General features: G+C 60.0%; 1 protein-coding gene across 2 annotated transcripts; it reads left to right on the top strand.

The window, feature by feature from the left end:
- The first annotated feature begins 1,172 nt into the window (after positions 1–1,172).
- Positions 1,173–26,752, top strand: TEF (TEF transcription factor, PAR bZIP family member). 2 transcript variants are annotated; one of them, XM_062202782.1, is made up of 4 exons: positions 1,173–1,319; positions 13,295–13,612; positions 22,744–22,964; positions 23,932–26,752. In XM_062202782.1, the coding sequence occupies exons 1-4, from the start codon at positions 1,217–1,219 to the stop codon at positions 24,145–24,147; spliced, it is 858 nt and encodes a 285-aa protein (XP_062058766.1). In that variant the 5' UTR covers positions 1,173–1,216; the 3' UTR covers positions 24,148–26,752. The 2 variants fall into 2 exon arrangements, with proteins under 2 accessions (XP_062058766.1, XP_062058767.1); XM_062202783.1 differs by lacking the exon at positions 1,173–1,319 and adding an exon at positions 9,960–10,122.
- The last annotated feature ends 269 nt before the right edge of the window (positions 26,753–27,021 follow it).

Here is a 27,021-nt window from a genome sequence, read left to right as displayed (position 1 = left end):
CAGCAAAGAACTGCATAGGAATCAGCTACAGCAGAAAAACCTGTGCTTATCACACGCAGCCCAGAGCCGCTGAGCCGGAGCGCGAGCTGAAGGGGGCCTCCGAGGTCACTGCTCTCAGCAGTTTGGGAACTGGCACCAGAAGCTCGGCTCGGCTTGTCCAAGATTCCACATCAGTGTCTGGCAGCATCCAGGACCTGGTGTCCCCTGCCAAGTCTGGCTTCACTCTGATGTTGGTCTCAGGTGGATGGAAACAGAGCCCTGACTTCACCCACATGCCCAGGTGGCCTGGGGCCCACAGAGGCCAGACAGAGTGCTGGCAGGAGGGCAAAGGAGCGGACTCCAGCAAATGGCCAGTAGATGAGGTATGCCGCATCCAGGACAAGCCTGGTGCCCCACTCCCAGCACGCCTCTGCCGGGCACCTGCCTCTTCCCCCTTCTCCCCAGAACACCGAAGAGCTCCAGGCTGCAGGTCTTCTGCACTCGCCTTTGGAGAACAGGCTTCCGGCTCTGCAGATGGCAGATAGCCCCAGTGACACATGCCACACGTGTACTCCCGTGCATTGCAGTGCACGTGTGTACGACATACACACACACACACCAGCATCAAAGCACGCCACGACCCCTCGGGGCTTACAAGCCCTTGGGTGACTGCACAGTGCCCATTAGTGCCCCTGCACACAGCAACACGAAGAGGATCTTTTGTGCTGAGCTGCCTGTCTTGCCAGCCCTCCTCTGTCCTCCCTGGAGCCCCAGGCCCCAGCCCAGGATGGGTTCCGTGGTGTGCCCTGCTCTCTGCCATGCCTGGGCTGCCAGGGCCCCTCCACCCTGTGCGGAGCCTGCTCACTGTGGGCGTGGAGCTGTGCTCACCGTTCTCATCTGGCAGCCCTGGTTATGGCTCCCAGCCTGGGGAGAATTTCCCTTCGCAAAGTTAGATAACAGGCCGGGTTCTCTGTCAGAGGATTGGCGCGGTGGCTCCACGTGCTGCAGCTGGCGCAGGGCCAGGTCCGCCCAGCCAAGCAGCGGGAAGGGAAGGCCTGGCTGCAGCCGGAGCTGGCAGGTGGCCGAGCCGGGGGTGGACGGGCGGGCCGGGGCCGGTGCTGCCCATTGGCTGCCTCAGGCTCCCACCCCGCCTGCCTCCCTAGCCTGCGGCTCCCAGGCCAGCCCCTGCCTCTCCAGCTGCTTCCAAACTCCCGGAGCAAGCACCTCCTGCCGGGCCATGGCGAGCTGTGACCGGATCGGAGTGGCCCCTGCCATGGACATGCCTGAGGTCCTCAAGTCCCTGCTGGAGCACTCTCTGCCGTGGCCAGAGAAGAGGACAGGTAGGAGCGCAGGTGGTCTGCGCTGGCTGGCTGCCCAGGTGTCCAAGGGGCGGGAGCAACCACAGGCACAGTGTCAGGACGAGCATCCCCAGCTGGGGTGGGGGGTGTCCCTGGCAGGGGTCTGTCCGTGGTCTCATCTGGGGCAGAAGGCTGGGCCACGGTGCGGAAAGGGACTCGGGGGGTGTGGGGGCGCCACACCAACTCTGAGGCTGCCCCCAGGGCCTGCTAGCCTTGGGGAGCTACGACCAGTGTGCAGCCACTGACGGGTGCTGTACTTGGGACAAGGACAGAATAAGATACAGCTGGACTGCCTGCTTCTGAAGCTCTCCCTGCCCACCCCCACCCCCGGCACGGGGGGGCAGGTGGAGCAGTGGCACAACCGGCAGGTGTGGGCAGCAGGGGCCTGGGAGTCTGGAGAGAAGCTTGCCTGCTGTGGCTCCCAGCTCCTGCGCTGGGGCTGAACTCACGCACGGGGTGGAAGCTGTTATGTAACAGGGCCACACGGCTTGAAACCCCGCGTTCCTAGGATACCATGGCAAACACGGGGCGAGGCAGCGGGCGGAGGAGGGCGTGGACCGAGGGGTAGCTAGGCAGCCAGCACCAGGTATCTTCCTGGGAAGCCCAGGTGCCCCAAACAGTTATAGCAAGAGTTGGGGGCCACCTGCCCGGGGTGCTTCCTCGCGATAAATGCTTCTGCTCCAAGATGTCAGCACTCACCCCCCCTCCTCACCGCCTTCAGGGGAGCCCAGCCTCTGCTGCCCGAGGTCACCCAGGGGCCCAGGTGTCCCCTCGGGGCCCCTCTCTCAGGCCTCTCCCTCATCCTGTTGTGCTAACCCCTGCCACGTCTCATCCATAGGTGGTCCTGGGCGACCCCTCAGGACTTCCTTCCCCAGGACTCTCTCTGCCTACTCTTAAAACTTTGCAGCCAGAGAAGAGACTCCCCCCTGCCCCCTGCCCTTGACCCTTGACCTCTCTTCAGCTCCGGGGCTTGTTTTGTAAAAGCGCGAAAGGGCAGGCCACCGGCTCTGCTCTTCAGGAGCCCCTGTGGGAGGGAGGAGGCGCAGGAGTCAGGGTTGGGTCCCAACAGGGTCCTCCATGGAGCTTTGGGCCCAGGCCACCCTCCAGGTGGGCATCACAGAGCTCCCTCGCCTCCTAGAATCTAGGACCCCTGCTGCTCACCAGAGAAGCCCACCCCTCAGGGAAGCCCCCTGCAGCTCAGCTCCCAGATGGAGTCCACACCCACAGCCAGGCCACTGTTGGCTTTTTTTGCCCACGCCTGCAAGAGGCCAGGCTGGAAGAATTTCTGAGAGCTGAGATGGGGGAGTCCCTTCTAGGTCCTGGTCCTGCCCTACCCAGGTGCCCCAGCGTGTCCCACTGCACTGCAGGGCCAGGTCCCAGCTGAGCAAGGAAAGGTTCTCGGGAGCAACTCAGGACGTTGCTCCTCGGTCAGGATAACCAGGCCTCTGTGGTGGGGTGGCAGCTGCTGGCCACAGGCTCCCAGCTGGTCTGCAGAGCCTTGTGACAGCTGAAAAGTCCCCAACCCTCCCAGGCAGGGCGCAGCACTTACGGGACTTGCCCAAGGTTTCAGGCAGAGCCCTGCCAAGAGCTGGCAGCTCTAGCTAAGGATTAGTTAGTCCCGTAAGGCGGGCGTGGGCCAGAGTCTCAGGTCACCTCCTGTCACTTCATGTGGCATCTCACTGCACGTTAGGAGCCCCCTGGGCTGACGTGCCACAGCAGACAGGAAGGCCCCTGCACACTACTTGCATTCGCTGCTTCCCAAAGCCCCACACCCTCCATATGTGGATAAAAATAGACGTCTACCTGCAAAGCTGCACCTTACACCCACCACGCAGAACTGGAATCTGACACAGTCGCGTAGCCAGTGCTTCAGGAGGTCTGGTCGCAGCAGCTCCTCTCCCCACTGCCCACCACCGTGGCTCCGGACCTCCGGGCAGAGAGACCGGGAAGGCCGTCAGGATCTCTAGCTCTCTGCTTCCCTGTGAAAGGGGGCAGGTGTGTGCTTGGGGGACGGGTCACAAGCCCCCCACTTTCTTGTGGTGTGCCAGCCCAGTGGCTGCACCTGTGACATGGTGAGGTCACGTGCAGGGCTACCCTGACTCCAGAGGGGGGGAACCTCCGCGGAAGGCAGGCAGAGCGTGAGAAACCCCAGGTGTGCTCTCATGAGACTGCTCTGTCTGCAGTCCCCCACTCCATTTTCTGGTTGAAAGATACTCCCTGAGACCTGCTCCCGGCCGCTCTCCCTCTCGCCGCTCCTGGATTTATTTATTTGAAAGGCAGTTAAAGAGAGAGAGAGATCCTCCATCTGCTGCTTCACTCCCCAAATGGCTGCAGTGGCTGGGGCTGGGCCAGGCCAAAGCCAGGAGCCAGGAGCTTCTTCGGGGTCTCCCACGTGAGTACAGGGACCCAAAGACTTGGGCTATCTTCTGCTGCCTTCCCAGGCCATTAGCAAGGAGCTGATCAAAAGTGGAGCAGCTGGGACTCAAATCAGCACCCATATGGGATGCTGGCCTTGCAGGCAATGGCTTACCCTGCTGTGCCACAATGCCAGTCCTCACTGGACCCGAAACTCCTGGGGCTGCCCGGCAACCCTCACTGTGGCCAGAGGTGCACATTCAGCAAGAGTGGGCCTGGATGCCACCCCTGCCTCAGTTTCTCCTCTATGCCCTAAAGACTATGCTTCCTGGCTCTGCTCCCACCTTCTGTCTCATGGATTCTCCACCAGGCGAGCCTGCTCCAGGCTGCTCGCTCCCTCATACTTCTTCCTTCTCCAGCCTATTTCCGGGAAGACGGCACTGTCTCTCAGCCTCACACACCTCCTGCCCTCACCCCCCCCCCCCCCACTCTGGGGCCTTGCCTGTGCTCAGAGGCGCCCCCATCCCCATCCTTGACAGGAGCTGTGAAGGAGGCCCTGGCTTTGCATTGGGCACACGGGGTTCCCGCCTGGGGCGCTCCTAGACCGGAAGCACCCGGCCCAGCAGGGAGGCTTCTAACCCCACTGCTCAGGTCTCCTTGACTTGGCCCGCTGTCCCCAGTCTGTAAAGAGGCGAGGGAGAAGGCCGCCAGGATGAAATGAGTTACCCCACGTGAGTGTTTGCAAACTGCGAAGTGCGGGCTGTTTCCTCTGGGAAAGGCAAAGAGTGTGGCACCGGGCTCCCTCCGCCCCCATCGCGCTCGCACTCTGGCCCTCCTCCCAGCTTCCCGCCACCCAGAGAACCGGATGTCACTGTGGGCAGGACGGCCTCACTGTGGCTCCTGGGGGTGCGGTGCCGCGGGCCCTGCACAGGAGAGCCCGGGATCTCCGCAGGGCTGTGGGGGCAGGAGGAAGGGGCTTGGGACGGTGGTGCTCAGGATGGACTCGGTGCCGCCTGGGCTTGGCAGAGGCGCGTGTGCCCGCCTCACAGCCTGGGGCAGGAGGAAGGGGGAGGGGGCTTTGTGTGTGCTGGATGTCAGCTGGTTTAACCCTCACCACTGCCTTCCAAGTGGTGTCTTCGCAGTCTTTGAGCGAGAAATTGACTCCAATGGCTGGCTAACCTCAGGGCCGGTATGTGGGGGCCCCCTCCTCCCTCCCACTTTAGGGGCCCCCACCCCAGTCACAGAAATGCGAGACACTCATTCTCACCAAGTGCCAGGCGGAGGGTGGCATCCAGGGGTGCCTCTTCTTCTTCTTCTTTGTTTTTTTTTTTAAAGATTTATTTATTTATTTGAAAGTCAGAGTTACACAGAGAGAGGAGAGGCAGAGAGAGAGAGAGGTCTTCCATCCGCTGGTTCACTCCCCAAATGGCTGCAATGGCCGGAGCTGCGCCAATCCGAAGCCAGGAGCCAGGAGCTTCTTCTGGGTCTCCCACGCAGGTGCAGGGACCCAAGGACTTGGGCCATCTTCTACTGCTTTCCCAGGCCATAGCAGAGAGCTGGATCGGGAGCAGCTGGGTCTCGAACCGGCACCCATATGGGTGTCGGTGCTTCAGGCCAGGGTGTTAACCCGCTGCGCCACAGCGCCAGCCCCAGGAGTGCCTCTTCTAGCAGGCTCTGCACGGGGCCTGACCCAAAGCGGGGCTGTGGAAGGAAGGATTCCTGATCCCAACAGCTGCGGTCTCTCCTGCTGGCGCTGGGACCTGTGCTCTGTGCTCCTGCACCACTGCCATGGTGTGACAAGGGAGGTGTGATGTCTGCCCTACCCGGGAGAGAAGGGTGCTTAGAGAGGGCAAGGCCACACAGCTGCCCAAGGGGCCAACCCTGCGCCTTCCGCCTCCGGGCATGTGTGTACCCACAGGATTCCCTGCTGCTCAAAACCATGTCCCAGGGCAGCAGCGCCTCTCAGTCAGCCGATCATTCCTCCTTTGCTTCCTGAGCCCGTGTTAGCGCGCGGCTGAAGGCCCCACACACCCAGCACGGGACTGCAGTCAGGGGTCAGAGCCAAGGCCGGGAAGGCGAGGAAGGAGCCGTTACTCCCGCCAAGGCCCTCCCCTGGGCAGGACAGACTCCGCGTGTCTGAGCAATGGAAGGCCACCGTGGCTCCAGGAGCGGAGCAAGGGGGACAGCCCCAGGAAGGCAACAGCCTGCAGGGCCTCGAGGGTCATAACGGGGTGGGAGGGCCACCCACCCCCACTATCCGAGGAAGGGGCAGGAGGGGAGGAACGAACAACCCAGAGGGAACTGCGGAAGAGTTAACTTTAATCGAGCGCTTGCTGTGTGCCAGGTGCTGTCCTGTGCGTGGACTGCTTTAAGTCTGGCACTCGGGCACAGAGAGGTTAAGTAACTTGCCCAAGGTCACACAGTTAGGAAGCAGCTGAAGTGGGAATCACACCCAGCCTCCCACTGTACCCCCAGCACGGCTTCAGCTGGAGGGGCCGTGGCTGTCGAGACACCACAGGAGCTACAGGTGAGGCCTCCCCCCCTGGAAACGGTACCAGCAGAGTAGCTCCGCGCGTCATCTGAACGCTGGGCACACATAAAACGCAAGCCAACCAGGACTCCGGTACTCCTGAGAGTCCTGAAGAGATGGGCAGGGATTAGGGAAGAGCCTCCACCCACCACTTTGCCCCAGAACACACCGAGACCAAGGTACAAAGCAGAGAGCCCAGAACTATGCAGCCACAGGTATGTGGGCTGGCAGGCAGGGCAGGTGTGGGGCTGCGCCGCAGGTCCAGTTGCGAATCAAACACAATGGCTGCTATTTAACACTAGCACCGCTCCGAATGCACGTGACTTGGCTGTGAAAGGCTTTGTTAACCTCCTACCAGCACTGCCAACAAACGTTTACTGAGCTCCTCTCCTCAGCAAAGCACTGTGCTCTCCTGCGTGCGGAACTGGCAAAGGACACAGAAACCGGGCCGTGCCGAGCTCAGCGCCGTCCCGCCCTCACACATCCCGGGCTCAGGGCCCACTTTTCAGTCCTACTGGGTGCTGAAGAGCTGGCCGACGAGATCCTGGGAGGTGTCTGGTCAAAGACTCCCATGCTGGAATTCGAATAATAATAATGATCCAAATTGGCACGATGGGTTAATGAAAATCTTTTCTGTGCATTTGCTAGACTGAATTAAGTTTTCCAGGAGGGGTCTGGAACAGTAGAGTCCAGCTCAGGAATGTGGACACTGCACATCCTATTCCGGTTCTCGCTTAGATTCCGTAACCCATCTGCAGGTCCCCAGCCTTGTCCTCATCCCCAAAACAACTCGACCCCTAGCCCAACACAGCCTGAGTGCCACCCACGTCACGCCACTCACTGCTCTGGGCATACACTTGACGTTGCTTATTGCAGAGGATCCACACAGCCATTCTGAGAGGCAGGGCTGTCCACCATCCGAGGCCCAAGGCCCGGAGCTGGTCAGTGGCTGAGGGGAGACCCTGGGGACGCCTGCCCCCGAGCCCACAGGGACACCGTGCCCTAGGACCCCACTTCCCTCCAGAGGCCGCTGCTCGGCACACCTATTGCTACAGAGCACCCAAGTGCTGCTTCATGCATGTGTGAGGACATATGCTTACCGAGTTTCTGTGTGGGGCTAACCAGCCACACAAGTTAGCTGATTACTTCTCGTAACACTTCTGCTGTTGTTGAGGTCGCCCTGTTATTCCCCCAACCCCGACAGTGGATGGAGGCAGGGGAGGCCGCTGTGGCGAGTGAACAAGAGACCAGAAATGGCAGGCGCTGCAGGCCAGCCACATGGCCAGCCTCCCAGCTCGCACAAGAGCACACATGCCTGCGATGCTCCTGCCGCATTTGGGACACGCCAGGTGCCCTCCGGCTATCCTGGGGAAACCTCCCCTTTGCAGGGCGTCAGCACAAGGCGGTACACTCTCAGAGGAAGCACAGGCCTGGCAGCCTAGCTCCTGGCACAGCGGAGTAGGCATTATCCATTTTGCATAACTATTGCTAAAGAAAGAACATCTCAATCTGTACTTCCTACATCCCACCTCTGTCAGGAACAAATGTCCTAACTTTCCACTGCACCGTTAATCATTTATCCGCCTCTGATACCTTGAGAAGAGTTTTCCTCACTCAGTAACACCGTTAGCCACAGAAACACATGTCCCACTCCAACCTAGCGAGCCCCTCTGCGGCTAGCAGCTTCGTGTACTGCTTAAATCAATTTCCTGGGAGTGCCCTTTGAAACTTGTTTCTAAAAATCTCTAGGCTACTTTCCCCTAAAGATATCTCCCCACTAACAACAATTCCACAACACACAGGCTCTTTCCGGACAGCTTACTCTTCCCACTAAATGCAAAGGGACCCAGGTACTGTGTTCGTCTCTGGGGTAACCCCTACGCCAACCAAGGGATTTGTACCCATCACAGTTTTAGTAAAATCACAAAATCGACCGTTTGTTGCAGCTTTGCAATTGAGTGTTTACGTGCACTGGCTCACAGGAACCCCTAAGGTAGAACCCGTCCTACCCATCTCCCGTTGCTACCGCAGGAGGTAACAGACCCAGAAAAGGATGAAGTGTGAGAGTGTGGCAGGAAGAACTTGAGCTCTGGGGTCCGGTTCAGTCGTCCTGTCCCTACCGCCTATCAAAGTCCGTCAAATGTCCAGCTTCCCAGGCTCAGTGTATTTGAAAGGCACACTGAGAGGGGCAAACAGAAAGGTCCAACGGCGGGTTCACTCCCCCTGTTGGCAGCCACAGCCGGGGCGCACCAGGCCAGAGCCCGGAGTTCATCAGGTCTCCCACGCGGGTGCAGGGGCCCAAGCGCGTGGGCCACCTTCCACTGCCTTCCAAGGTGCATTCGCAGGGAGCAGCGGGGACTCCACCTGTGCTGGGATGCGAGGCCCGCCTTGCAGGCGGCGGCTTGACCTGCCGTGCCACAGCCCGCCACCCGCCTTCTTCCGCCTCCACTTCCCGCGAAATTCGGATTGTGCCCGCTTGACAGCGTCCAGCCAGCCGGCGGGCACACACCCCGGGGAGCCCACGGCTGCCATTCTGCGCCCCCTGAGCCGCGACAGGGGCTCAGGCCAACGCAGCCAGGGCCGGCGAGTCAGGAGTTCCGGTCAGCCCCCCAGCTCCGTGTGCGCCCCCACAGACGGCGGGTCTCCCCGTCTCCCCTCGGGGAGTGTTCGTATTTGCAGAGAGGCGCCGTGGGCTCGGCACTCTGTGTAAAAGAGGTTTTGTTTTTGTTTTGCCCTAGGAAAAGGGAAATTCGTAGGCAAGAAGCGAATTTCAGAGCCGATGAGGCCGGCAGGGGTTATCTAGCCCAAGCTCGTAACGGAGTGGCCAAGGACACAGCCCAGGTGGAGCCACTGGACTTGCTCAAGGTCACGGGCTAGTAAGTGGGAGAGATCCGGCCCGCCTCAGGCCGGGCCTCCGGGCCGCCGCCGCCGCCGCCCACAGGGACACAGCCGGGGTCGCCAGGCAACCCGACACCGGCCTCCGCGGCCGCCCGGCCCTCCGCCAGCCCCGGGGCCGCGGCGGGAGGCGGAGCGCGGCCTAGGCCTCGCGGCCCAGCCCCACGGCCCCGGGCAGAGTCCGGCGAGCGAGGCCGCCCCGCCCTTCCTCTTCCCTTTCCCGCCCCGCCGCAGCCCCGCACGTGCGGCGCCTCGTGCACGGGCCGGGCCCCGCCCCCGGCCGCCATTGGCTGCCTCCGCGCCTTCTCCCCCTTCCCCGCGGCTGGGCCCTGCCGCGCCTCCACGTGACCCGTGGGGGGCCGGCCCGACCGCGCCCCACCCCGGCCCCCTCCGGCTGAGGCGGGGACCCGCGGGACGGGGCTGCGGCCGCGCTGCTCTGGGTGTTCTGAGCAGGGGAAGGGGCTGCGGCCGAGAGAGGCCTAGGACAGAGACTCCGGCAAGCGCCAATCAGGGAGCGCAGGGGCGGGGGCTCCTCACCTGGCCCCGCACGTGTCGCGCTCACCCTGGCTGCCTAGCCAATCGCAGCCCGAGAAGCCGCGCCCGCCCTTCTCGCGGGATTGGCCAATCCGGAGCCGCCGTCCGGGGACGCCGGCCTGGCCTCATGAATAATTAATCCGCCGGAGTCGGTCCGCAGGCGGGGTAGGGATGGAGGGAGGCGGGGGTGCTGTTGCGCGCCTGCGCAGTCGCCGCCCGGGTCGGCAGCTGCGGCGGGTCGCACGGCTCCGGCCCATCTCGGGGGGCGGGCGGGGGAGGCGCGGCGCGCGAGCGGAGCGCGGGGCACGATGTCCGACGCGGGCGGCGGAAAGAAGCCGCCTGTGGAGCCGCAGGCGGGGCCGGGCCCGGGCCCGGGGCCGGGGCGCGCAGCTGGGGAACGGGGCCTGCCGGGCTCCTTCCCGCTGGTGCTGAAGAAGCTGATGGAGAACCCCCCGCGCGAGGCGCGCCTTGGTGAGGGGGGGGGTCCGCGCGTCCTGGGGGCGGGACTTCTGCAGGGGCGGGGCCTCCTGAGGGCGGGGCTGGGGTCGGAGGTCAGGGTGAAGTGGTCCAGCGGAGGGGGATGGGGCCGGGGATGACGAGGAGCCTGGAGGCCTAGGCAGGGTCTTGGGGAGAGGGGGCCGGGGGCGAGCGAAGCGGAGGGGGTTGGCGGGGCCGAGGCGGGCGGGGGAGCTTGGGGTGGGGGCGCGAGGAGGCTGGTGGGCTGGTGGGGTCGGAAGCGGCCGCTTACGTGACGCCCCCGGGGCGCCTCCCCTGGAGCCGCCTGCATCCATCTCACCCGGGGTTGCTTGCTTGGAATGCCGGTTCCTGGGCCCCACCCAGGCTGCGGCTCCTGGGGTGGGAGTCTGCATTTTAAGGAGCATTCCGTGTGCCTGCCACCCCCGTGATTGCAAAGTCCGCCCCGAAGTTGGAGGAGGGCGGGTCCGGGGTGGCAGGTATGCCGCCTGCCCCGCTCCTGGGTGTGGAGCATCCCCAGGGATGGGTGCTCCCTAGAGCTTCTCTGGACACGTGTACCCGGGCTGCTGCCGAGGTGCAGTGAGAGGTGCACGGGGAAGGCTTGGGCGAGGCGAGGCGGGGATGCGCCTCTGAGGTAGGCCCCTGGAGCCGTTCACCTGCTGGGGCCACAGTGGCAGGGCCGGGCTTCATCTCACTGCCCAGGGCACATGTGGGAAGCAGGTTTGGCCTTGTTTTTTTGCCCTGGGGATGGGGTGCAGGAGTGCCACCTATTGTGGGTCTTAGGTGCACCATGACATCCCTCCAGTCCGGGAGCCATCAGTATAATGTAGGGACTTGGGAGGGGGCAGGCCTTCTGTGAGTCGCCTATCCTGGGGAATTAATTTTTCTCTTAAGAATGTCTCCACATTCTGAGGCTCCCATCACTGTGGCTGTCACTGTTGGGTTATAAATAGCTTCAGTACAGAAGGTGAGGCCAGGTTTTTTTCCTCCTGCTTTGGGACCTTATGTGCATAAACCCTTTAATTTTTAAGGTGATGTTCACCCCAGGTCTGGGGCTAAGGCAGGCTGCAGGGACAGGGGTGCGCAGGGGCAGGTTCCTGCCTGAGGTTCCCGCGTGATGAGCGACCACGGCACTCTTGGAGCGCTTGGTCGTAACCTGACTTCATGTAACTTCCACAGCGGCCCGTGGGGTAGCATCCCCCCTGCCCAGAGGAGACTCGAGGCCTGGAGAGGGGAAGGTGCCTTCTCAAGGTCACATGTGACTCCCGGTCTGGTCCTCTTTTTACTACATCCCTCTGGCCACCACTGGTGTCAAGTCCTGTGACGTGCGTGATAGACGAGTGGCTTCTCTCTTCCAGTTTAAATCACCGATTTCAGTTGCCCTGAATTGTTTTGAGCAGGCCAACTCCGGACTTACTGCTTGTCTTTCAGTTTGGTGGCTTTTCTTTCTCCTCCCCTCTTTGATCTCAGTGGCCCCACCCGACATGGGTCGCATGGTCTCTGAACAGAACGTGGAGCCTGGATCTCAGGGGAGGAGACCGGGACGCCATCTGGCCGGCCCAGCCCACCGAGGCTTGGCTCCCTGGCTTCCTAGTTGGTCGTCAGCCAAAGCCTGGTGCCAGGGACAGTTGCAGAAATTGAAGTTAATTCATACAAGAAGCCATGCCCAGGTTCTGTTTGTGAAAAATCTCCACCTTCCCAATTCCCTGGGCGTGTCCGTCTTCACTGGGCCGATAGGCTGTTCTTGTGCCTCGTCTGTGGTGTCGGAGTCCAGGGGTGGCTGGTTTGTTTCCGACACAGTCATGTCTGGTTTCTCCTCACTTCCGAATCCTGAGTTCAAAGTTGTCTTCCTGGCCGGCGCTGTGGCTCAACAGGCTAATCCTCCACCTTGTGGCGCCAGCACACCGGGTTCTAGAACCCGGTCGGGGCGCCGGATTCTGTCCCGGTTGCCCCTCTTCCAGGCCAGCTCTCTGCTATGGCCCGGGAAGGCAGTGGAGGATGGCCCAAGTGCTTGGGCCCTGCACCTGCATGGGAGACCAGGATAAGCACCTGGCTCCTGGCTTCAGATCAGTGTGATGCGCCGGCCACAGCGGCCATTGGGGGGTGAACCAACGGCAAAGGAAGACCTTTCTCTCTGTCTCTCTCTCACTGTCCACTCTGCCTTGCCTGTCCAAAAAAAAAAAAAAAAAAAGTTGTCTTCCTGGATTTTGAAAACCCATCATGCACTCGTCATGATTTTATCTCCCGCTTCCCTGAGTAGCATCCTTGTCATTTCGATTCCCTCCCAGCCTCCTCTCTGTCATCACATCTCTGTTTGTTTTCTCCCTTGGTTGTCCTCGCTTGGATATCCACGTGCTGAATGTTTTGGCCATGGTAATTAGATGGGTTGTAGCCTCCACTGGTTGATTAGTTTGGCTTTGAATGGGAGCCGTCCCACACCTTCCTCCCAGGACACTGCCCGCGGTGTGTCCTGCTCCTTCAGGGATACGGGTCTCTGAATGGCTGCTCTGACAAGAAAGCTCCAGGCGCTCTCCACCTAGCAGCCCTCCAGTGACTGCCTGCACATCCAGTGTTCAGAGTCCACGAGCACTGCCTGCCCGCCCCTCTGTTGACCCCTGAGCTGTGGAAAGGAAGCACCCCAGTCTCTGCTGTGTCCTCAGAGCTCACAGTGGCGGTGAATGCTAGCGTGTGTAGGACCTCTAGTACGGACCCGAGCAGGCAGAGTGTTCGGTGACGGTAGGAGACACTGAGACCCAGAGGAGTGAAGCAGCGTGGCTGAGCTCAGACGTCACGCAGCACGTGGGTGGCAGAGCTGGGTTCAGCCCTGCCGTGGGTCAGGGTGGACACGCAGGGCTGGAGGGAGCAGGAGAGAACGCCAGAGCTGTCGGCCTGAGGCTCTCCGCTCCTCACACTGAGATGAGCCTCCTGCAGGTGCTGGCCCCACAGCCCGTCCTGCACCGACCCGGGGACCCCGTCCGGCCTGGTGGTGGTGAGCTTTCTGGGAAGCCAGGCCTGGAGGAGGTCCAGTGCCGTCTCCAGAGAGGCCCCCACGAACAGAGTGGGCTCTTGACTTGCCTGGGCTGGAGCCAGCACTCCGAGAAGGCTGGGCCGCCTCCTGGGACTGGGGTGCTGTCTGTGTGGTGTCTCACCCCAGGTTTTGTGTCTGCAGACAAGGAAAAGGGGAAAGAGAAGCTGGAGGAGGACGAGGCGGCGGCCGCCAGCACCATGGCCGTCTCGGCCTCCCTCATGCCGCCCATCTGGGACAAGACCATCCCGTACGACGGCGAGTCTTTCCACCTGGAGTACATGGACCTGGACGAGTTCCTGCTGGAGAACGGCATCCCCGCCAGCCCCACCCACCTGGCCCAGAACCTGCTGCTGCCGGTGGCCGAGCTGGAGGGGAAGGAGTCGGCCAGCTCCTCCACGGCGTCCCCACCGTCCTCCTCCACTGCCCTCTTCCAGCCCTCTGAGACCGTGTCCAGCACAGGTGGGTGGAGGCCTCCGGGCAGGGCCACCTGCCCTGTCGGGAGGTCGTGGTGGGGCTCCACGGCCCACGCTGCCGGGCCTTCCTGTCGGCTCCCTCGCCGCAGGAGTCGGGGCGGCGGAGCGAGCCCGGCCAGTGGGGTGTGCCGCAGGACGAAGGCCCCGCCGTCCTGGTCTGCGAGCCCGGCCGGTGGGGTGTGCCGCAGGACGAAGGCCCCGCGGTCCCGGTCTGCGAGCCCGGCCGGTGGGGTGTGCCGCAGGACGAAGGCCCCGCCGTCCCGGTCTGCGAACCCGGCCGGTGGGGTGTGCCGCAGGACGAAGGCCCCGCCGTCCTGGTCTGCGAGCCCGGCCGGTGGGGTGTGCCGCAGGACGAAGGCCCCGCGGTCCCGGTCTGCGTTTCTCAGCACCGCTCTTGTACCCCGACGTGTGCTGTGCCACAGACGGCCGGGAAGCTCGGGCAGTGATAGTGGTGAGGGTACTCCTGCCACTCACGTTCAGTTAGCGCTCGCTCCACGCCAGACAGACACAGAACCCTCCCACGAACTCTAGGGGCTGACGACCGTCACCCTGCGTCACAGGCAGGGAAGCTGGGGTTAAGTAATTTGCCCAGGGTCACGCAGCCGGGAGGCAGTGGCCATGGAATCCAGGCCGTGCAGCTGCACAGCCAGGTGCTGCCAGCCAGAGGCGCAGAGACGTTCCTACAGGCGGCAGCTCCAGGGCCCGCCTCACTGTCCCTTCTCTGCCTGTTCTACCTGTGAGGGGCGGTCTGCTCTCGTGCCCCTGGACACGACCCCACCAGAGGTGACGCAGCTCCTGTTCCGGGGGCTCTGCGGAACTGCGGGCTCAGGGCAGGCAGGTGGATGTCTCGCCCAGGAAATCCTCCTAGCCTGTGCTTTTTTAACTCTTTATTCTGGAAAAGTTTTCAAGCAGAATAATGAGACTACTCAGGGTGGCACTGTGGTGCAGTGGGTTAAGCCACCACTTGAGAGGCCCAGCTCGCTTACTGCGGCACCAGGCTCGAGTCCCCGCTCTGCCTCCAGACCAGCGTCCTGCTGGTGCAGCTGGGGGCGGCAGTGTCGGCCCGAGATTGGATCCCTGCCGCCACCTGAGGCACCCACGTGCCTCTCCTGGCTTCAGCCTGGCCCACCCCTGGCTGTTGTGGGCGTTTGGAGAATCGGTGAATGGGAGATCTCTGTCTCTCCCTCCCTGACACGCTGTCTGTTGAATAAGTTTTTTTAATTGATTAAAAACTAGACAGGGCTGGCGCTGCGGCTCACTAGGCTAATCCTCCGCCTTGCGGCGCCGGCACACCGGGTTCTAGTCCCGGTCGGGACACCGATCCTGTCCCGGTTGCCCCTCTTCCAGGCCAGCTCTCTGCTGTGGCCCGGGAAGGCAGTGGAGGATGGCCCAAGTGCTTGGGCCCTGCACCCCATGGGAGACCAGGAGAAGCACCTGGCTCCTGGCTTCGGATCAGCGCAGTGCGCCGGCTGCAGCGTGCTACCGCGGCGGCCATTGGAGGGTGAACCAACGGCAAAAGGAAGACCTTTCTCTCTGTCTCTCTCTCACTGTCCACTCTGCTTGTCAAAAATAATAAATAAATAAATAAATAAATAAAATAAGTTAAAAAAAAACTAGAATGAACTTCCGTGTTAGCCATTACCACTTTCAACAATTCCTAATTCATAACCAGTTTTTTTTTTGTTTTTTTTTTTGACAGGCAGAGTGGACAGTGAGAGAGAAAGATAGAGAGAAAGGTCTTCCTTTTTGCCATTGGTTCACCCTCCAATGGTCGCTGCAGCCAGTGCATTGTGCTGATCCGAAGCCAGGAGCCAGGTGCTTCTCCTGGTCTCCCATGCGGGTGCAGGACCCAAGCACTTGAGCCATCCTCCACTGCCTTCCCGGGCCATAGCAGAGAGCTGGCCTGGAAGAGGGGCAAGCGGGATAGAATCCGGCGCCCCGACCGGGACTAGAACCCAGTGTGCCAGCGCCGCAAGGCGGAGGATTAGCCTATTAAGCCACAGCGCCAGCCCATAACCAGTTTTTTTCAATAAAACTGGAGATCGTTTATCATGTCATGAAGATTGCATATATAACTGAAGCGGGAGTTTTAAAAGTTTTTCAAGAAATTAGTTTGTTTCTTTGAATCAGGATCCAAACAAGGCTTGCGGTGCACCTGGTGGGAACATCTGTTCGGTCTGTAGGCTCCCCTCTCCTTGTTTCTTTCTTTGAGATTTATTTGTGTGTTTTTTTCCCAGATTATTTATTTTCAAAGTCGGGGAAGGTGGGGAAATCTTCCATCCGCTGGTTGGCTCCCCAGATGGCTGTGACAGCCGGCGCTGGGCCAGGCCAAAGCCAGGAGTCAGGAGCTTAAGCCTTAGCTGGGTCTCCCGTGGGGGGCTGGGGCCCAAGCCGTGGGCCATCTTGTGCTGCTTCTCGCAGGCCGTTAGCAGCTGCACTGGAAGTGAAGCAGCCAGGACACAACCGGCGCCTAGCTGGGACACCGGCTCGCAGGCAGCGGCTTAACCCTCTGTGCCGCAGCAGGCCCCTGCAGTTCATTTGTTGTGAAACCAAATCATTTGCCCTGCAGGGTTTCTCAAGGGTTGGATTTTGCTGGCTACATCCCTTTAACGTGTCTCTCTGCACCTCACCCTTTCTCTGAAAGCTGGTTAGATGAGAGACGACAGCTGATTCTGACAGAACTCCCATTTGAAGCCAGTGGGTTTTTTGTTTTTTGATTTATCTGAGAGGTGGAGGTGAGAGAGACAGACAGATCCCATCTGTTGGTTCACTCCCTAAATGCCCATAGTGACCAGGACTGGGCCAAGCTGAAGGTAGGAGCTGGGAACTACTTCCAGGTCTCCCACATGGGTGACAGAAGCCCAGTCACTTGAGCCAACACTGCTGCCTCCCAGGGTCTGCGTTAGCTGACCAGGAGCTGGAGCGGAAATCAAACTCAGATACTGTGACGCGGAGCACGGGCGTCTTCCCCACGAGGCCGCGTGCCCGCCCCGACTTCGTGTCTACGTAAACCATTTTCGTGGCGTGCTCTTACTCAGGTGTGTATGTCCTCAGCGCAGAGCCCAGCGAGTCCCCCCAAAGTGAAAGCATCGTCACCGGTCAGGATCTGGAGCACTGCTGTTGTCCCTGAAGTGCTTGTGACGCTGCACAGCCTCTGCTCCCCATGTTACCATCTTTCTTATATCATCACCAAGGATTAGTTGTGCTTACAGTTAAACTTTTTTTTTTTTAACATTTTCCAAGTATTTTGCTTTTTTTTTTTTTTTTTTTTTTTGACAGGCAGAGTGGACAGTGAGAGAGAGAAACAGAGAGAAAGGTCTTCCTTTTGCCATTGGTTCACCCTCCAGTGGCCGCTGCAGCCAGCGCATTGTGCTGATCCGAAGCCAGGAGCCAGGTGCTTCTCCTGGTCTCCCATGGGGTGCAGGGCCCAAGGACCTGGGCCATCCTCCACTGCTTTCCCAGGCCACAGCAGACAGCTGGGTCGGAAGTGGAGCAGCCGGGATTTGAGCAGGCACCCATATGGGATGCTGGCACCGCAGGCGGTGGCTTTACCTGCTACACCACAGCACTGGCTCTTATTTTTAATAATTGTAACCTAATTATATGCTCGTAAACGTCCAGCTAGAGTCAGAGGACACGTAGAAATCGGGGTAGGGACGCAGACATCGGGTCTGGCAGCCAAGATGCCGCTCAGGACAGCAGCATCCTGTTAGGGCCTGGACTTCGAGTGCCCCCAGCTCTGCTCCAGGTGCCACCTTCTGGGCGGCAGCAGGTGATGACTCAGGTAGCTGGGTTCCTGCCACCTGTGTGGGAGGCTCAGGTTGTGTTCCCAGCTCCTGGCTTCAGCCTGGCCCAACCCCAGCTTTCGCAGATGTTTGGGGAGTGAGCCAGCAGGTGAGTGAGCTGTTTATTGTCAGTGCCTCTCTGGCTTTCAGATAAGTAAATACAATTTTAAAGTAGTGTGTACATTATAAACCTCTTCACACCAACAAAACAGTTTAACAGACATAAAGTATTCTTTTGAGGCTGGCATCATGGCACCACAGGCTAAGCTGCCACCTGCCATGCCTGCATCCCACATGGGCCCTGGTTCAAGTCCCCACTGTTCCTCTTCCAATCCAGCTCCCTGCTAATGTGCCTAGGAAAGCAGTGGAAGATGGTCCAAGTGCTTGGGCTGCTGCACCCACCCGGGAGACCCAGATGGAATTCTGGGCTCCTGGCTTTGGTCCGGCCCAGCCTCAGCCATTGAAGCCATCTGGGGAGTAAACCAGCAGATGGAAGATCCCTTTCTCTTTCTTTCTCTCTAACTTTAAAATCTTGAAAGAAAAAAAATTTTAGTATTTATTTATTTGAGAGGCAGAGTTATAGACAGAGGGAGAGACAAAGAGAAAGGTCTTCCATCTGCTGGTTCACTCCTCAAATGGCCACAACAGCCAGAGCTGGGCTGATTTGAAGCCAGGAGCCAGGAGCTTTCTCCAGGTCTCCCATGTGGGTGCAGGGGCCCAAGCGCTTAGGCCATATTCCATTGCTTTCCTAGGCCACAGCAGAGAGCTGGTTCGGAAGTGGAGCAGCTGGGACTAGAACTGGCACCTGTATGGAATGTTGGCACCGCAGGTGGAAGATCAACCTACTGTGCCATAGTGCCAGCCCCCGGAAGAAAAATTATAATACAGATATTGTGGCCGGCGCTGTGGCTCACTAGGCTAATCCTCCGCCTTGCAGCGCCGGCACACCGGGTTCTAGTCCCGGTCGGGGCACCGATCCTGTCCCGGTTGCCCCTCTTCCAGGCCAGCTCTCTGCTGTGGCTAGGGAGTGCAGTGGAGGATGGCTCAAGTGCTTGGGCCCTGCACCCCATGGGAGACCAGGAGAAGCACCTGGCTCCTGCCATTGGATCAGCGCGGTGTGCCGGCCGCAGCGCGCCAACCGCGGCGACCATTGGAGGGTGAACCAACGGCAAAAGGAAGACCTTTCTCTCTGTCTCTCTCTCTCACTGTCCACTCTGCCTGTCAAAAAATAATAATAATAATAATAATACAGATATTGTAAAGTTTATGAGTCAGCCTCAAACAATTAATGGGAAGTAGTTAATAAGTTTGGGAAGAGGGGCAGTGCTATGGCTTAGTGGGTAAAGCCACCGTCTGTGATGCTGGCATCCCGTATGGTGCCGCCACTTCAAGTCCCGGCTGCTCCACTTCTGATCCAGCTCCCTGCTAATGGTCCTGGGGAAGAGAGGAAGATGCCGCATGTCCTTGGGCCCCTGCCACCCATGCTGGAGACCTGGATAGAGTTCCTGGCTCCTTGCCCAGATCTGGCTATTGTGGGCATTTGGGGGAGTGAACCAGTAGATGGAATCTCTCTGTCATTCTGTCTTTCAAATAAATCTTAAAAAAACAAAAACAGGAAACAGTTTGATGCAAAATTTTTTTTGAAATCCATGCATAGTTTTTCCCTAGTATGTGATTTCATGAACTTTTTTTTTTTTTTTTGAAAGGCAGAGAGAGACAGAAGACAGAGATTTCCATTCCACTGGTTCACACCCCAAATGCCCACAACAGCTAGGGCTGAGCTACAACTGGGCCACGCCAAAGCCAGGAGTCTAGAGCCTAATCCAGGTCTCCCACATGGGTAAGGACCCAGCTACTCGACCTTTACCTGCTGCCCCCAGGGCGTGCATTAGCAGACAGCTGGAACTGGGAACAGCTGGAACGTGAACCCGGGCGCTCCAGTGTGGCCTGCAGGCAGCCCAAGTGTCGTCTTCAGTACTACACCAAATGCCAGCTCCCATAGCCGCCGCCCCCCCCCCCCTTTTTGGTATATTTTTAAAAAACATTTATTTGACATTCAGAGTTAGAGAGCCTCCACCTGCTGGTTCACTCCCCAAGTAGCCACAATGGCTGTGGCTGCGCCAGGCCAAAACCAGGAGCCAGGAGCTTCCAGGGCTCCCATGTAGGTGCAGGGGCCCAAGCACATAGGCCATCTGCTGCTTTCCCAGGTGCATTAGTAGGGAACTGGATTGGAAGTGGAGCAGCCAGGGCTGGAACTGGTGCCCATGTGGGATGCTGGCATCACCGTGGTGGCTTTACCCACTACGCCACACCACCGGTTCCTCCCGTAACCTTTTTGAAGACCCCTCATACACTGAAGAGTTGCACACATGATAGGAATGAAAGTAGAATTCCTCCTAACGTGGCAGCTCCTTCTGTAGAAAAGACGTAAGTAGCATATCCTTTGGTTTCCAGCTTCTCTCTGAGACTGTGTTACGTCGCACACAGCTGCCGACTAGTGCCACGCCTGCGCCTGTGCCTGTGCCGTCTCCATTCTGCAGCTGAAGAGCATTTGGGGCGTTGCTAGTTCGGGTTCTGACTGGCGCTGCTGTCAGTACTTGGGCATTTACCTGGGGGTGGAATGGCTGGTCACCGGGTGCGGGCACACTCAGCGTTTGTAGGTGACTGCCTGCAGTGGAGAGCGGCTCCTCCACCACCAGGGTTCGGTGTTAGCGTTGGCAGTGTTGGTGCTGGTGGGTCCGGTGATGCTTCCAGCAGACGGCCACCGGGCCTCCGACTTCCCTCTCCCCCCCGCAGAGTCACTTTAAGGTCTTGTTGTCATTGCTAGAATTTGTTCACAGAAGTACCCTCTGGGAAGGAGGATTCCTCAAAACCGTTGCCTCTAAACCAATTTTTCTGTGCTTCTTGTGAATTGTCCCCTTCTGTTTCCTGGGGCTTTCTCTTGTCCTGTCCCTGAAAAGTAGCCACATCTTAGCATTTGGTTTCTGCTGCGTTTAGAAAGGTCCTGTCCACCAGGTTGCTCTCCAAATGCCCACAACAACTGAGACTGGGCCTAGGCTGAAGCCAGGACCTGGAACTCAATCCAGATCTCCCGGGTGGTTAGGGACCCAGTTACCTGATTCATCACCACCGCCTCCCAGGGCCTGCATGCGAGAAAATGGAATCAGGAGCGGGAGCTCAAACACCTGCCCCAGGGTGATGCGTGCCCTGGCCGTTGGTCTTGCCGGTACAGGGCTTGACAGGCCCCATTTGCTTCCAGTGCCCACAGTGCTCCCTGGACATTCACTCCTTCAACACTCAGACCTCTGTGTGCCTAGCCCGTCCAGAGCGTACCGTGGATTATGTGCATGACGCCCTCAGTCTGATCACGCACGCCTCTTCCCCGCACAGCGGCCTCAGACCAGACACATCTGGGGGTGGGGGCGGAGGGGGGTCTGACCTGAGCGTTTCGGGGCACTGTTCAGGCCGCACGTGACCACATGTCCCCACAGAGCAGAATGCCTCTCTGTTGAGACCACTGCTCTCTGTGGTTCAGACCTGTTCTGTCACCCCTCTTGTTCACGCACACTGGCCCCTCGAACATACCAGCCGGGCACCTGCCTCGGGCTCACTTTTTCTAGAATGTTCTCCCGGATATGCCCATGGCGTCGAAGACTTTTATAGATATTTTTGTTTACCTTGTATAATGTCAGCCTTCTCCACCAGATAACATTCCATGAAACCGTGACTGGCTTGGAGAAGGTGTTCCATAAACACTTGTTAACTGAATTATTTCGTATACTCTTAGCAGTAGCCTTGGACAAGTAGTCCAAAGGTACGTTATTCTTTCAAGTAAAACTCTTATCTTTAGTGACACACAAGCCTTGGGGCGGGCATTGTGGTGCGGTGTGTACGCCACACTGGGAACACCAGCGTCCCACGTCGGAGCACCAGTTTGAGTCTTGGCTGCTCACTTCCACTCCTGCTGTCTGCTGATGCTCCTGGGAGGCAGCAGACCAGGGCGTGGATGCTTGGATCCCATCCACCTGCGTGGGAGACCCAGAGTGAGTTCCTGGCTCTTGTGGCCATTGGCAGAGTGAAAAAGTGGATGGGCTGGTGCCGCCGTAGCTCATCCTCCGCCTGTGGCGTTGGCACCCCGGGTTCTAGTCCTGGTCAGGGCGCCAGATCCTGTCCCGGTTGCTCCTCTTCCAGTCCAGCTCTCTGCTGTGGCCCGGGAGTGCAGTGGAGGATGGCCCAAGTCCTTGGGCCCTGCACCCCATGGGAGACCAGGAGAAGCACCTGGCTCCTGGCTTCGGATCGGCGCAGTGCGCTGGCTGCAGTGACCATTGGGGGGTGAACCAACGGCAAAGGAAGACCTTTCTCTCTGTTTCTCTCTCTCACTGTCCACTCTGCCCGTCAAAAAAGAAAAAGTGGATGAAGGTTTTCTTTTCTCTCTCCCTCCATCTCTTCCTCTCTAAAAAACACATAAACAAGTCTTCTAAACATGAATTAAAAGATGATGTTTATTCTTGTAAATCGCACAGCCTTTGGACTGGAGGTGGCTGTACTCCAGCGTCCGTGCACCGTGAAGTGGAGGTGGAGCTGGGAGGGGCGGGAGGCAGAGTCAGCCAGACCGAGGATGGGAATTTCATTCAGCCACTTACTGTCTGCGTGGCCCGAGGAGGCCGGCTCGTTTCTCTGAGCCTTGGTGGCCTCCTCTGACAGATGGGGTTCACACCCAGCCTTCGTCAGAGTGGCCGCAGACTGCGTGCGCCCCAGGGACTCAAAGGTGGAGCCCGTTTCAGTTACTTAGTCAAGGTCGCCGGCCACTATAGTTCATAGAGAGACTCAGCTGTTACTCATTAGTTGAGAACTTGAAACCACAGGAAGTTGAGGGCATAATGATTTAATGTTTTGCTTAACATCTCTGGGAGAAGAAAACAGTTGGAAAATGGTGTCTTTTTCGAGGGCCTCTGTTTCCTTGTGAGCATCCTGTTCCTTACGGAGAGGATTGTTTCTGTGTCCCTGTTGGCGTGAGAGGTCTGTGCCGGTCTGGCTCCAGGGCTATTGTTGGCGTGAGCCGTCTGTGCCGGTCTGGCTCCAGGGCTATTGTTGGCGTGAGCCGTCTGTGCCGGTCTGGCTCCAGGGCTGCTGTTGGCGTGAGCCGTGCGTGCCAGTTGTTTCTGTGTCCCTGTGTTGGCATGAGCCGTCTGTGCCGATCTGGCTCCAGGGCTGGTGAGGTTGTGGTTTTCTTCCCAAGTGGCAGTGGTTGGTGCAGCTTTGAGAGTGCGCAGAGGCCTGGTTCTTACCGTTCAGAGGGCTGCTCTGGACCACCTGTTTCCGTGTCTTCCAGAATCTTCCCTGGAAAAGGAGAGGGAGACGCCCAGTCCCATCGACCCCAACTGCGTGGAGGTGGACGTGAACTTCAATCCCGACCCGGCTGACCTGGTCCTGTCCAGCGTGCCTGGTGGAGAGCTCTTCAACCCTCGGAAGCACAAGTTTGCCGAGGAGGACCTGAAGCCCCAGCCCATGATCAAGAAGGCCAAGAAGGTCTTCGTGCCCGACGAGCAGAAGGTAACCCGGCACCCCTCCTACGTGGGGCGCAGTGCGGGGGCTGCTGTCTGCTGGGGAGCCGTCCCCGCCGTGGACCGCAGGTAGAGGCCGTGAGTTCAGGGCAGGGAGCCACGGCTGGTGACCGTCCGGTAGGGAGAAACAGAGTCAGGTGGTGCCTGGTGAGCAGACAGAAACTCCGGGGAGTTACACGGGGCCACTGCCCCGTGTGGGCGTCCTGCCCCCTGGCTGTGGCCCTGCCATTAGGCGGGAGCGTGCTGGGGCGCAGGAGCTGGGGCTGCGCACGCCCTTGCTTTGGCGGTTTGCTGGTTTGCTGCCCCAGGGACGAGCAGGCAGCTTCCAGGTTGCCGGTTCCATGGGAACCGGCGGGAAGGGAGAATTGTGTAGTCTCCATGCTTTCCTATGAAACGCTTAGAGGAAGGACGTTCTCGCCCGAGCCGGGGAGTCAGGCCGGCCTGCGTGCGAAGCCCACGTGGCCTCCTGTGACCGAGCCTGTCTCTCAGGAGGTGTCCGAGACCGTGGGAGCTGTGGTGACGATGGCGGCGCACGGGTGGAGCTCATCGCGGCCACTCCACTCGTGTCGTCCTCCGATGACTGGGAGGGAGTTACTGTCGCGTCCCCACGGCGGAGCAGGGGCCTGAGACAGAGGTTCAGGGACTCGCGTGGTCCCACTGTCTGAGTGCTGCAGAGCGAGGGCTGGCGCTGCAGGGCCCGGAGCCCAGTGCAGGCCTGCGCACAGCGGGATGCTGTCGTGGGCAGCACACGGCAGACTCCCAGCAAGTGGGGGCTCCGGCGCTCCCCGCAGAACCTGCCCAGGACTCTCACCCACCCCCACCGGCGGCAAGGGCAGTGCCCCTCGGTGTCCCCCCCGCCCCCTGCCGTAGCTCTGAGCAGAATCTGGGCTGCGGGAGGGGAACGACTGGATTCCCTGGTGGGGAAATCCGAGACCCACGGGGTGACCTCCTCGCAGGATGAAAAGTACTGGACGAGACGCAAGAAAAACAACGTGGCGGCAAAACGGTCCCGGGACGCCCGGCGCCTGAAGGAAAACCAGATCACCATCCGGGCGGCCTTCCTGGAGAAGGAGAACACGGCGCTGCGCACGGAGGTGGCCGAGCTTCGCAAGGAGGTGGGCAAGTGCAAGACCATCGTGTCCAAGTATGAGACCAAGTACGGGCCCTTGTAACCCGTGCCCCTCCCCCGGGCGGGGCGCCGCCTCACCTCAGACCTCTGCCTGGGGCTCCCTGAACCCCACCCGTGCGTGGAGACTTAGGACTCGTCCTGGGCGCGTGGCGGCGCACCTGCCCCCGGAGCATCCACGTCTCAGCTTCCTTATAACACAGCTGGCGCTCGCGGGCCTTCCCGGGGGCCGGCCTCCCTCTGGCTGGAGCACAGAGGATCCACGTCGCCGGGGAGCGGCCTCGGTCTCTGTCCCTGGATGTCCTGGTTGAATCGGAAGGGACCTCTGGAGAGCAGATCTTTGCCAGGGTGCTCGGGCTTCCCTGGACTCCCCACGCTCCCGGCCCGGGCTGCTGAGGGCTGTCTGCAGAGTGAGCTGTGATCCTGTCACCCTCACGTCTTCTCAGGTCACAGGGCTTGCACCCCACCATCCCCAAAGAGCCTTGGAGAGACGCGGCCACTCTGCACTGCGTGGAGGTGGAAGTGTTGGCATGTGGCAGCCACAGGAGGGGGTCCCTGCACAGCCTGAGGTGGGCTTGGTTGTGGGCCTGCAGCAGGAGGGAGCCCAGACCCTTTTTCTCTCGTGGCTGTGGCCTGTGGTCTGCAGGCCCAGCAATGGGCTTGCCCCACAATGCACCTGCTGTGGAGGCTCCCGAGCCTGTGCGAGGAGGGCTTCTCTCGGAGGCCACCTCAATCTCTGTCTATCCCACTAGACGGGGCCTCTGGGCCTACCGTCCCTTCCACCCAGTAACCCATCTACAGTCTCGCATTTAGAAAAGAAGGCCCCTCCCCGCAGGAGGCTTCACTTCCTGGACCAGGATGCGGCCCGGCCTCGCCGCCCTCCGTGTGGGCACCGGGCGGCCGCGATTCTTGAGAAGTCCCCTTTTTATTGCTCTGCCTACCTGGAGGGCAAGGAAGCCCCGGGTCTCCCTCGGGGATCCTGGGCGAACTGCCCAGAGGGTGGCAGCAGGGCAGGGCACCTCGTCAGGGATCATCGAGGACATGGCACCACTCTCTCGGGACAACAGGCTCTTGGGACATTTACACGGGACTGGAGTCCCCCCCGTCAGGAGACGGGGCCACCCGCTCGAGCCTGGCTGTGCCGCGGAGGGAGTTACACAGCTGTGGCGGCCTCTGCGTCCCAGCTGCTCCTGGGGTCTGGTCGGAGCCACCCTGCTCTGCACAGAAGATTCACCGAGGAAGTCCGTGGACCCTCTGCTCCTTGGGGTCAGTGGGGTACCCTGCACGGGGGTGTTTATTTGCTCAGGGCGGGCAGCCTGTGGTGAAGAGGAGACGGCACCCTGTGTCGTACCTAACACTGGCTTTATTTAAAGTCGGGGCTCAGTCGCAGCCCCGACCCTGAAGACTTTTCATAGCAGATGTTAAGACCAGGGAAGCCACCCACTGGCCGTGGACTACATCCCAGGGGGACGCCCAGGCCCCCGGGGACCTGCACACCCACTTCTCCAGGGGACTTGACAAGGGTCCCTGAGGCCAAAGGAGGCCACCCCTCCCGCCAGGCCCCGGTTCTTCCTCTGTGGTTCTAGAAACACCGTGTACACACTTTCCACTCTGTTGTAACCCCAGGGCAGTTGCACCCAGCATGTCCGTGTCTGCCCTGGGCCACCGCCCACCCGGGCACCCCTGCTCTGGCTACTCACCAGGAGGGCAGCTCTCCTTTGGATATTGGTGAAAGAGCCTTGAGCTTTCAAGTTGTTTGTTTTTTGGCTAGAAAGTGTATGGTTTGTGTTTCTCCAGTTTTACTTTTTTTAAAGGATAGACACTTTAGTCGCTGGGAGCGTCCACGTTCTGATCCCATGGTGGGACAGTGGCTCCGTGTGTGTCCTTTCGTCCCGCCTCCTGTCTGCACGGCGCCCACCTTTCCTCCCCCCAGGCAGTGGGGTCTGGCTCCTTCCCAAAGCACTTCCTTGGAAAGCGTGTCCGTGCAGCTGCCGGACTGTGAGAAGCCCCTTGGAGTCAGGAGCTTGGGGGACAGGACGGGGACGCCCACAGAGGGTGACATTTGGGGACAAAGTGCTCAGGTGAGCTTGTTTCCCTTGGGCTCGGCTCTGAGGCCTCACACGAGTGCTCAGCTTCTGTCATGGAGGTGGGAGTCTCGACTCCGTCCTGAGCCTTTTCTCTCTCTCGGGGCCAACAGCCAGCCAAGGCGTCTGTGTTCAGAAATGAGAAGCCAACCTGAGCTTGGCCCGCCAGAGGCTCACGACGGGCTGGGAAGTGCCAGCCACTCCCGAGCGTCCCGGCTCCGGCTTTGTGGCAGCCACATTGCGAGAATATTCACATAATAAATATCTCTAGGATGCAGACACGACGCTTGGAGGAGAGCGAGCTCTCCGGGCGGATGGCCTTGTGGAGGGCCTGGGTCACTCTTGCTTCGCCTTCATCTGGCTCCTGAGGCTGGGGGAGGCACGGAGCGTCAGCAGCTCCCACAGTCCTGCCCAAGGCCGGGCACGGTGTGGGGCCGGGAGGGCAGGCCTCTGCATGCTGGGTGGTGCACCACTCGGGGCCCACCAAGGGCCGAGGAGCTCCTGGTTTCCACGGCAAAGCCCCCAGGGCTCCTTTAACATCTGTTAATTAAGTGCAATAAATTTTTTTAGAAAATGGCAGAGATGCTTCCAGGTGGACACTGCAGGGCGTTGGCGATGCCTGAGCACCACTTGGGCTTATTTTTCTAGGTGCATGTGATGAGACGGAGCGTGTGGGGCTCTGCGTCCCCCTGGGAGCTGGCATTCCAGCGGGCCCCTCTCCTTTACCTTGTCTGGGGGAAGGAGGCAAGGAAAAGACCCCTTCTCCTGGCTGGAGAGGGCAGAGGCAGCCGGAGCCCGTTGGCCTTACGTGCGTGTGTGCGTGTGTGCGTCACTGC

This window comes from Lepus europaeus, chromosome 10 (assembly GCF_033115175.1).
Source record: "Lepus europaeus isolate LE1 chromosome 10, mLepTim1.pri, whole genome shotgun sequence".
NCBI classification, from domain to species: Eukaryota; Metazoa; Chordata; class Mammalia; order Lagomorpha; family Leporidae; genus Lepus; species Lepus europaeus.
The sequence above is the reverse complement of the archived record's forward strand: the minus strand, read 5'-3'. Positions and strand labels throughout refer to the sequence as shown.

Bases quoted from the DNA above. Each gene is read 5' to 3' on its own strand.
- TEF (XM_062202783.1), top strand. From the start codon at position 9,960: ATGTCCGACGCGGGCGGCGGAAAGAAGCCGCCTGTGGAGCCGCAGGCG. The intron at 10,123-13,294 runs GTGAGGGGGGGG...TTGTGTCTGCAG, and splicing joins CCCGCGCGAGGCGCGCCTTG to ACAAGGAAAAGGGGAAAGAG. The intron at 13,613-22,743 runs GTGGGTGGAGGC...CGTGTCTTCCAG, and splicing joins TGAGACCGTGTCCAGCACAG to AATCTTCCCTGGAAAAGGAG.